Source organism: Zonotrichia leucophrys, chromosome 8, assembly GCF_028769735.1.
Source record: "Zonotrichia leucophrys gambelii isolate GWCS_2022_RI chromosome 8, RI_Zleu_2.0, whole genome shotgun sequence".
In the NCBI taxonomy this organism is placed as follows: domain Eukaryota; kingdom Metazoa; phylum Chordata; class Aves; order Passeriformes; family Passerellidae; genus Zonotrichia; species Zonotrichia leucophrys.
In genome coordinates, this window is record NC_088178.1 from 22,254,205 (window position 1) to 22,264,636 (window position 10,432).

Genomic DNA, 10,432 nt, shown 5'->3' on the forward strand with positions numbered 1-10,432 from the left:
TGCACAAGACAGACCTGGAAGGTTTGTACTTCACTGTGGGCTTGGGAGTCCTGCAAAAGAATGGCTGTGCAGGAGCTTTCATGGAGCTCCTGAGCCAAAATCAGAGGAATAAGGCAGAGAGCAGTAAGGGCTCCTGGGCAAATGTGAGCATTTCACAGGAGGGAAGGATGGAAGGAATCAGCCGGCTCAGCCCATTGAAAGAAAAGCTCCAGGAGATCTGCAGCAAACCTGAAATGTTTCAGGGATAAAAATTTCCAGAAGGTTAAAAGGTATCCTGGTTAAAAGCCATTGTTGGTACAAAGATAAAAGGAAATAAACCAGCCACAGATAAATTTGGCCTGGAAATTAGAAAAAGCTAATTGCATTTCATAGAATGTTTCTGGTTTGTTCTTCCAGATGGAAAGAGAAGCTCAGGTTAGTGCAGGAATGCTACAGGCTGCAAGTGCAGGAGGATGGCAGTGGATGCTCAGCAAACTCTCCTCCATGCTTTTCTCTCTGGCCCCACTTTTAAAAAGGAAAAACCTTTCCAGGGAGGTTTTCCTAATGACCAAAAAAAAAAAAAAAAAACCCTTTCTGCAGGGAAAAGGTTTTCATTTTACACACATTGTCAGTGGAGCCTTCTTAGCCAGCTAATTTCTCAGGTCTTTAACCAGCCAGGCTGCCTGGAATGGAGAGATTTCCTCTCATCTCCAATCACTTGGCTGCACATGGAGGAGAAGCCCTTTGACGAGGTGAATTTGCAAGGCTCTCAAATCCTCTTTATTCTCCCTGTGCCATCCCTCCTTGACTCATCTCCAGGAGACCATGTTGGGCTAAGCCCAGAGCAGGCACAGAAAGGTGACAGCAGCAATCCTAGACACACAGGCACACACAGATACAGCTCCCTCCCCTGCACCATAAATTAAATATCATCTCTACCCAGGGCTGGGGAGGATCAGCTGAAATAATCCAGCCCAGTCCTCTCCGATTCAGAGGCACTGAATCAGAGCAGCCCACAGCCCTCACCCAGCCCAGCCCACAGCCCTGCTGCTCCTGTGTCCCTGGGATCCCAGAGTTCACATCTGGCCTGGCCAGGTGCCCAGCTGGGGGTTAAAAACACACCTGCAGCCAAAAAAGGCTGAATTTGGTTATTCCCCTGTTAGTCAAAGCAATGATAGTGGGAGCCTGCTGTGGGACTAATGTTTAGGCAAACAGGTTTTCAAGGAGAACTGGCATTTGAGAGGCAATGTGAATTCTTAGGGACACTTTTTCCTGGGAGAACAAGCAGGAGAGTGAGGAGCATGAGGCAAAATGCACACAGACAGGATTGGGGCACACACACAGTCTGGGGATAAAGGAGAAGGTGGCTGTTAGAATGAAAAGGCAGACAGGCCAAATGCTTTCTGAGTGCAATTATTTTAATGTGTCTCTCTTTTCCAAATTCCACATTGCACACACAGAAACAGCAATTTTTATAAAAAGATTCACACCAGAAATGCTGACTTGGAGAATAGGAACTCTCCTTATCTCCCACTACACAAGGAGGCACGAAATTCACAACATCAGGCACAGCTGACCATGGGGGTGAGCAGACAGACAGACGTGGGAATTACAAAAGACAGAAGAAGGCAAGAGCAGGGAGGCAGAGGATGTTCTCATGTACACCATGCTGGGCAGGCAGGTGTGGGTCACAGCTTGGGGGCACATCCACCTCACCGGGGCATCACTGTGGGGCACACCCACACCAGGGCATCACTGTGGGGCACACCCACCTCACATCAGCATCTCACTGCTCCTCCCCCTCTGCCTGCCCAGACACCATCTCTGCTGGCTGTGCTCTCTTGGTCAGACATCGCATTATCCACCTCTGGTAGCATTTCACAGGGCAGCTGTGATGAGGAGTGATGCTCTCCAGTCCTGCTTTTCAAGACTTCAGCGAGCAAAGAAAGGAATTGTGTGCTTAGCACTTGATTTTACTAATTTTTTGGCTCTGAGTGCTCAAAGAAAATCTTGCAGTAACCATATTCACGTGGGAAATGTCTCTAAAAGATTTCCAAGCTGTTGTATGCTAGTGAGGCCAGCAAGTTGGGAATCAAACCTACATCAGCAAGCTGTTCTGCCTAATTGCTACAGCACTCAAGGGCAGGCAAAAACTGAGGGAGCCTTTTTGTCAGCACAGCAGTTCCTGCATTCCTGGGGCAGTGCTGGGGGCAGAGCCCTCCAAGAAAGTGAGCTCTAAGAGAGATCACACAGGGGTCAGGCTGTGCAGACCCCCCCCAGCTCAGAGCAATCTCCAGATTCAGGTGTGCCAATGCCAGTCCTGTTCCTTGGCAATGCTCATCCCTAAAGCAGCTTTCCATGGAGCTGGAGCAGGTGTTTGCCCCTCACAGCACACATCAATGACTTGCCCAGGACCTGGAGGCTGTACCAAAGATTGAACCTGCATCTACCCAGCCCTACACATACACCCTTCTCCCAAACCTTCCTCTTCTCCTCCCAATCACTGCAGACCCACCCTGCTAAAATCAAGATGTGGAGAAGGAGCTGTTGGAGGCAGCAAACTGCTGGAGGACTCAGGGACTCACATTATGACTCTTTGGTTAACCTTTTATCAAGGAATTACTTCAACCTCATCCTACCTGGGCTCATGCAGGGACATCAGCTGCCCAGGGGCTCCCCAGAGCAGCCAGGACACCTCCTGCATGGCCTGTACAGCACCAGGGCTTTTCTCTTCACAGAGGTATCTGGTGGCCAAGGGGAACCTTGGCCATGCCATAATCCCTCCTTGTCCTCCAACATGTCCCCTTCAGCCCTCCCACCTCTCTCTACATGGATTTCTGGTGGTTAAAGCCTCAGGGCTGTGTTGTCCTCAGCCAATCAAGCAGCTGCTGCTGGGCTGAATGGGAAGAGTTTCCTCCCTCTGGCTACAGGATATATAAAGTTCTGTAACAGAGAGATGGATGGAGGGAACATGGCATGGAAAACACATCTCAGAATACCCAAAGGGTGGTGAGGCCATGGGCTGTTTGCTGACCCTTCTAACCTGGGAAATTTGAGCCATCAAAGGGAGGTAGGAGGATGCAGGATGAAAAGAAGCCAAAGTGTGCAGCTCTCTGCTGCAGGATCACACATGATGGGAATTGACAGACAGTCAAGGCGCAAATGGATTATTTCATGGGGGAGAAATCCACTCAGGGCTGCTACATACAGGCACCACTGCCAGCTCAGGAAGCTCCTAAGCAATAGCACATTGGAAGCTGGGAAAGCACTTCTGGCAAGCAGCATCCTGGTTTTCCCCTGTCTTTATGTTCCTCTCCAGACCTTGCTCACAGTCTTGTCAGAAACTGGATCCTGGGCTAGCCGGGCCACTGCAGTGATGTGGTGTGGTCCAGATGATTCCCTTGTCATCCAAAGTCCCAAAAACCACACTTCAAATATAGAGCTACCATAAACAGAGGACCTGTGCAGCCATTCCTACTCAAGATCCACTCTCTTGCTGCTGCCTCCCCACATACAAGTCCTGCCTGGCAGTGCTGTCCTTCCCCACACTGAGCAGGAGTCAGAGCAAAGCCCATCTGCACAGCACTGTGCTCCCAGCCAGAGTCCCCCAGGGAAAAACACAAATCCTTTGCAGCATTATTCCATCAGATTAGGGTCTTTCTGAGGCACAGGGGGTGTCTTTGCTTGGAACTGCTCTTGATAAATTCTCTTCTGCAAACTAAAAACTCTTCTGCAAAAATCCCACTGCTTTGTGAGCACCCTGAGCACTCAATTTCCTGCAGCAAGGATCCACTCCTGGGCAATGGATCCCACAGTCACCATCTTCCAGCAGAGCTATTCTGAAGCCCATACAGTTCTGAAGCCCATACAGTCATCTACCCCCTGCCCTGAGGCGTGTCCCAGGCCAGCCTTCCACAAAAATATGGGAAGAATGTTGCCTAGTACTCAATACATAATCACGGCCCAAAAATGTAATTTGCAGGCTCCTGTTAGTCTCTGGTTACCCCAGGAGCTCATCCCCAAGGATCCAGCCTGACTGATCTTCCAAGAAATACACTGAGAGGAGTAGCACAGCTGCAGCTCAAGCTCATTAACGTGAGAGGAAAATACCAGCGCTGATTGTGATCCTTGTGGTTCCTTCTCTTAGAATGGGCAGTAAAATCACCCAAATGAGGGCAGGATGGGGCAAGAATTTTCAACAGAGGAGAGATGGCTTCACACTGCTTTTTCAGTAGCAAAGACATAGCTTTGTCCCTACTGCCAAAAAGTCTGGCACTAAAAATGCTGAAATCTTCTTGTGACTGAGTGGCAGCAAGCTGTAATTTACTGCGTTCCTGCTTCTTTTATGTCCAAGAATTGCTTCACTTCTGAGAAGAAAGAGCTGTCATTTGTCAGTCCTATGTAGCCTCTCCTTCCAACTGTCACATTATATCAGACAAATTAATTCATTCCCCTCTTCTATCTGCTCCCCAAAAACGGCAGCGTATTTCCAGGAACCGCGATCATCTTTTCACAGCAGCATCGTTATCAGTTTTCTTTTAAAAACTGTATAATGGGCATGTTGCAGCAAAAAAAATCTGGATTATTTTTCTTTCTGCTGTTGCATCCATCTCCCTTAAAGTGGTTCAGAGAGACCTGACTGACTGCTGGTTTTCCACAAGCACCTTCCCCACGCCCCTGACTGATGGCACAATTCCAGCCCGCCCATGGCAGCGTTTGGCTGGCTGCTGACAAAAGCTTTGCCCGGGTTTAGGATGTGGCCAGGTCCCTGGGCAGGTTGAGCTGTATGGCCTCTCCCCCTGTGGAGTATTTGGCCACTGGCCCGTTGCCCTCCATGGTGAAGAGTTTGCAAGCCTTGGCGTTCTCGTGCACCGGGGTGGACTTTTTGGAGGAGATGGGGGAGTTGGTGGGGCTCAGCTGGACAGCAGTGGTGTCCTGCACTGTGTGCTCGCTGGTTTCGATTTCAAAGGCTGTGTTGCCAGGTTTGATGAGGCCAATGTTGGAGCCTGGTTTGGATTTCCTGGCCCCGTGGGCTGGGGGCCTCCGGCTGCAGATGCAGCAGGCACCGAAGAATGTGAAGGCCACCACCAGCAGGATGGGCCCGATGATGATGGGAGGGTTGTTCACAGGGAGGAAGGTCCCAAAGGCAAAAGCTCCCACTAAGGTGATGTTGATCCCTGCTAGCATGATGCAGAGTCCACAAGCACAGCAGAGAGCAGGGGAGGGGAGGCCCTGGGGCCGGGTCTTCTTCTGGGTGGGTTTTTGGGACAAAGAGGCGCTGCTCTTTTCACTGAACATGCTGGGAAGAGTCTTGGAGGTCACCTCAGTCCTTACAGGGTGAATGCTGTGTTGTGAAGACTGTTTCCAGTCTCCTGTTGCCTTGAAATCCTGGAGAAGAATGAAGAAGCAGCTGTTAGGGCAATAAACCAAAGCACATATTCCCTGCCGTTCCTGGTGACCAGCATCTTCTCTGGGTCTGCTGGTGCCAGAAACTAAAACCAAATCCAAGCCTGCTTTCAAGGCTGAACTTGACTTCCCTTGAACTTGACCACCCTGACTGTGGTGGTCACATGTGGTCACCCTCAGGCTGGAGCACTGAGCCCAGCGTGCTCCATGTCCTTTGCTCTCCATGTGGATGATGCCCAAGTGAATCCGAGCATGCCACGGCCAGAGCCTGTGCCATAGCTGGTCTCACAGGGTTTGTCACCACCCACACAACACCTGCCCAAAATAACAGACTCCAGGACTGCCCTGAACACCCCTCACTGCAGTACTTGGTGGTGTATTTTTGAATGGGTAATGTCCACAGTTGTGGCGGAAAGGGGACACTTTGCTCCATGTCTCAGTTCTCCAATAATTGAAATTAGTCATCCAGCTTGCCTTTCCAGCTAGTGGGATAAAAGGCCCCAGAAGATGACCCAGAGCATCCCCAAAGATGTCTGTACTGGGAGGCTGAGCTGACTACAGAGACAACCCTGGAGATCCCTCGAGCAGGTAGCATTGGATGCTCAGTGATACAAACACCATCCACAGACATTGAATGACACCCTCTCAGTCACACAAGTCTGCAATAAAATGGAGCAAATGTGGCTGTTTTGTCAGCTAGACCATGCTTTGAACCATGCATCTCACCATCTTTGGTGTGATTACAGGAGACCCCATAGAAGGGGACTGGGAATCTTGTTTGCAGCCATAAACCCAAACTTCTACAAGGCTTGAGCACTATCAGCTCCAGGATGGAGGCTCATGGAAACTGAGATGCTGAAGCTGAAAAAGAGCCTGTGTGGGGATCTGTCTAGGACCCAAGGCAGTAACACAGCTCTGGCTGACAGCAGCAGCTTCTCCATGGAGGAGATTATTGGATGTGATGAGAGCTGGATTTGTGTTTGCCGTACTTGCTGGGAAGTCAAATTGCCAGAAGCCAATTTGTCAGCAGTTTGCTGGTGATGTCTTTGATTTTACAGGCAGGAGAGCGTTTCTCTTCCCAGCCAGATTGCAAACAATAGCAGTCTGCTCTTCCTTCCTCTCCTGCCTAGCTCCCTAGCTTCTTCCCTCCTCTCCTGTCAAATCCCTTTCTGAAGTGTTGTCAGCAAAAAACTGATACCACTCAGTTTCTATGGCAGAGCCAAGATGCTCTGTTGTGCTATCAACACCCTGTAGCCACTAAATTAAACAAAAACCAAAACAAACAAAATCAAAACAAAACAACACCCCAAACCCAAACAAAAATACAAAACCAAAGAAAAACACCAAACAAACAAAAAACCCAACAACAAATAACAAACCATCACCCATCACGCTGACACACACCAGTGGGATCAGCCGGGCATTTTCAACATCTTTCCTAGGTTATAAAATTTTCTGGCACCTCCAGCTGAGGCAAAGCTCTCTGCTGCCCTGTCAGGTGTCATATCTCATTTCCTTGGCTTGGGCTTTTGTTTAGACCTGGATGTGTGCAGCACTGGACTTTCAGCAGAGTTCCTGTTCAGTGAGGCAGCTGGAGCTGACAGGGACAGGATTAAATCCTTCCCCATCTGGGGATGCCTGGCTGGCAAGAGGTCTCTCAGCAGGCAGAGATTTTTTAAGGATACTGAGTGTGAGAGAGAAAGGGCATTTTCTCCGTCAGCCAGGCTGACACACATCCATGTTTGCCTAGCAGTGTCCTTTTGTTCTGCCTGGGAACCCTGGCATGCTGATGGGAGCTGGAGCCCTGATTCTGCCTCCTTCACCAGCCCTGCACCAGCAGCAGGATAGCTTCTGGTTAAAAACACATTTTTGCTCTGTTTGCAGACCAGCCCAAACCTTCAGCACACAGAGGCTGCAGACACCCCAGTGTGGCTCTTCCCCTTGGTTTGCCCCACATTCTCCCACTACAAAATACCCACCAGGGAACTGCAGGATAGTTTAAAAATATCACAGACTCACTCCATCAGCTTTCTTCCTCCTGGCTTCTCACCCTCACCTGCTTCCAGTGTGAAGGAATTCTCCCTCCTGGAAGAGCCAGGCAGCTGGGCTCCAGCAGGACACTAAACACCCCAGCTGTTTCTGCTCTTAGGCAAGGCATCACCAGAGCTCTGCCTGCCTCTGAGATTTTCAAGAGGAATTTCAACCTGTTGCCCATCCCATCTGTCAGTGGACGCCTGTAGCCACTCCAAAGGGACCCTGTGGTTTCTGGCAGCTTTCAAGGCTGCAGAGGGATCACCCAGCATGGTCCCTCATAGCTCATTTTCTCTGCCTGGCAATTTTTGTCCATCATTACAGATCCCTGAGCACAGGGGCTGAAGCTTGTCACACCCTCTCTACAGCTGCACCAGAAGTGTTCTATGGCCATGGTATGTCCAAGGCAAAACTTCTTTCCCTTTGCCTTTGCTTGCAGCGTCTACATGGGGTAATGGGCCTTTCCCAGCAGAAAACAATGGAATCACTGGAGATTCCTGCCTGGAACCTCTCCCATCAGGCTGGGGGCAGGAGATCTTGGAATTCAAGCATGATCGCAGAACACGATCCCAGAGCATGATCTGCACACACACCACAGGGTAACTCACAGCACAGAGAAATGTTTGGACTGGGAACACCTAGAAAGTAGATCAGTTGTTGCTTTTGTCTTCATCTCCATGTGAAACATCAGGGATTGCACACAAGGAATTCCTGTTAGACCACCAGATGACATGGGGCTGAGAAAGCCAACAGAGCAGTGGAGGATAAAGCAAAAAAGAAATCAAAGCCACAGAATGCCTTACACTATCCTCTACCTAACAAGGCCCCATGACAACATAAGGTCCATCTTTATTCTGATTGTCATGTACAACAGGAGCACCTTTGCTCTTCTGTCATCTCCGAAAGCCCAGGCTGATGCTTCTCCATCCCCTTCTTAGGCACAAGAATGGCCTGATGTGGGTCAGGTCCCACTGCTGACCTGCCTGGGGATATCTGAAAGCTTTTACCTTTCACTACAGTGAAATCAATGGCTTAAAAAATTACCAACTTTTCAGCCAAATTATTCTGATTAAAATAACCAACTTCTGTTCCATCAGAAGTGGAAAAAGTTCTCTTTGGGCTCTTTGCTTGAAACAAGGTTCTTTTCTTATCAGTCAGAGTGTAGATTTCTTCTCCAAACAATATTTCAGCATGAAATGCACTACTGCAAGCACTGCTGTGCAAAAATAAAAGCTGCACACTCAAGCTGGCATGATGGAAATCCACAGGCTATAATGATTCCTTCCAGGAGAATAGCCACCCCTCCCTATACTCTCAGGGGGACAAAGACAGACTTTCACCCATATCTCTGAGAGTTCCTAGAGCTTGAAGGTCACACTGACATATTCAGCCAGCATTTTAGGAGCATTGTTTAAAGCCACAGCAGCAGCACCAGCAGCATGCACAGCCAAGCACGCTTCCCTCTTAGTTGTAGTGGAGAGAAATTGAGCTGTCATCCTTCAGTGCAGCAGCACAATGAAAATATTTGACAGACCACAGATGAGTCCCCTTTCCAGAGGTGTGATGGCACAGAAAAATAATGACAGTGATCAGCAAACTGAAATTGCAGTCAGACAGCTACAATCACCCCACACACAGGCAGGCTCACAAACACACAGGCACGCAACATTCAGCTGCCAGGAGAAGCACAAGACTTTTTTTTTTTTCGTGGGGAAAACTGCTGAGAAAGTCTCTGGCAGGGCAGAGAGAGGCTGGGTGTCTGGAAGGGGAGGACACTCACCTGGGAGGGAGCGCGGAGCCGGGGAAGGCGATGGAGGGAGCGGCTGCCCGGGATCTCACCCTCACCCTTCACTCGGGGATGGCAAAGCCATGGTTCGTCCCAGCAGAACGGGTGTGGAAGCCTGCGGGCAGAGGGATCTCACATCTCTGCTCGCCTCCCGTCACCGAGCTCAGGAAACTTTGCTGGGGTGTCAGGCGGGCAGTCCTTGCAGAGCTCAGAGAGCTCTGCCGCTTTCCCCCCACTTTCTCCCTGCCCTCGGAGGACGATGCTGCTCTCCCTAGGCAGGTGGGTGCTCAGCCGCAGCATCCCTGCCCCGCCGCATCCTCTGCCGCCTCCTCCTCCTCCTCCCGCAGCCCGCGGTGCCCGGAGGCTCAGCCCACCGCCCACCGCTGTCCGGCGCCGCTCATCCTCGCCCCGCTGCTTTTCCTTCTTCCTTTTCTACTTCAAGGCTGCAGCTCCCGCCCCCTTCAGCTGACAGAGGTGCCCGGAGCAGAACAGCCCCTTTTTCCCCCGGGGAGAGGAAAAACCCGGGAGCGCATCCCTGCCGAGGGTCAGCCCCGGGGCGGAGAGAGGGAGACACGGCCGGATGCCGAGGAACGGCGTGCGGGCTCGCCGGTGCTGCAGCCAGGCACGGAGCCCTCCAAGGTTTGAAACGCACGTAACGAGAAATTAAATAAAAAAATGCAACCGGTGTTCGGTGCCTCTGGATGGTGGGGGGATGCCGGAGGGATGAGTGCGGGGGGGAGTCCGTGCTGGGCGGCCGGCGGTGAGAGGTGCAACGTCCGGAGTGTGGGGAGCTGCTATGAATAAATAAATAAATAAATGGATGGATGGATGGATGGATGGATGGATGGATGGATGGATAGATAGATAGATAGATAGATAGATAGATAGATAGATAGATAGATAGATAAAAAGTCCCCAGATGCAAAACTAGTGTTTCAAATGAGGGGGTGAGTCCGTGCTGGATGGCTGGCATGAGAGGTGCAATGTCAGAGTGTGGAGAGCTGCTATGAATAAATAGATAGATAGATAGATAGATAGATAGATAGATAGATAAAAAGTCCCCAGATGCAAAACTAGTGTTTCAAATGAGGGGGTGAGTCCGTGCTGGATGGCTGGCAGTGAGAGGTGCAATGTCCAGAGTGTGGAGAGCTGCTATGAATAAATAGATAGATAGATAGATAGATAGATAGATAGATAGATAGATAGATAAAAAGTCCCCAGATGAAAAAC

At 50.2% G+C, this 10,432-nt stretch overlaps 1 protein-coding gene across 1 annotated transcript; it reads right to left on the minus strand.

The window, feature by feature from the left end:
- Positions 1-598: 598 nt before the first annotated feature.
- TMEM275 (transmembrane protein 275) lies at positions 599-9,855 on the minus strand. Its single transcript, XM_064720041.1, has 2 exons — positions 9,197-9,855; positions 599-5,367 (listed from the first exon to the last, which is right to left on the minus strand). Exon 2 carries the CDS (start codon positions 5,275-5,277, stop codon positions 4,729-4,731), a length of 549 nt encoding a protein of 182 aa, XP_064576111.1. The 5' UTR covers positions 5,278-5,367; positions 9,197-9,855; the 3' UTR covers positions 599-4,728.
- Between the last annotated feature and the right edge of the window lie 577 nt (positions 9,856-10,432).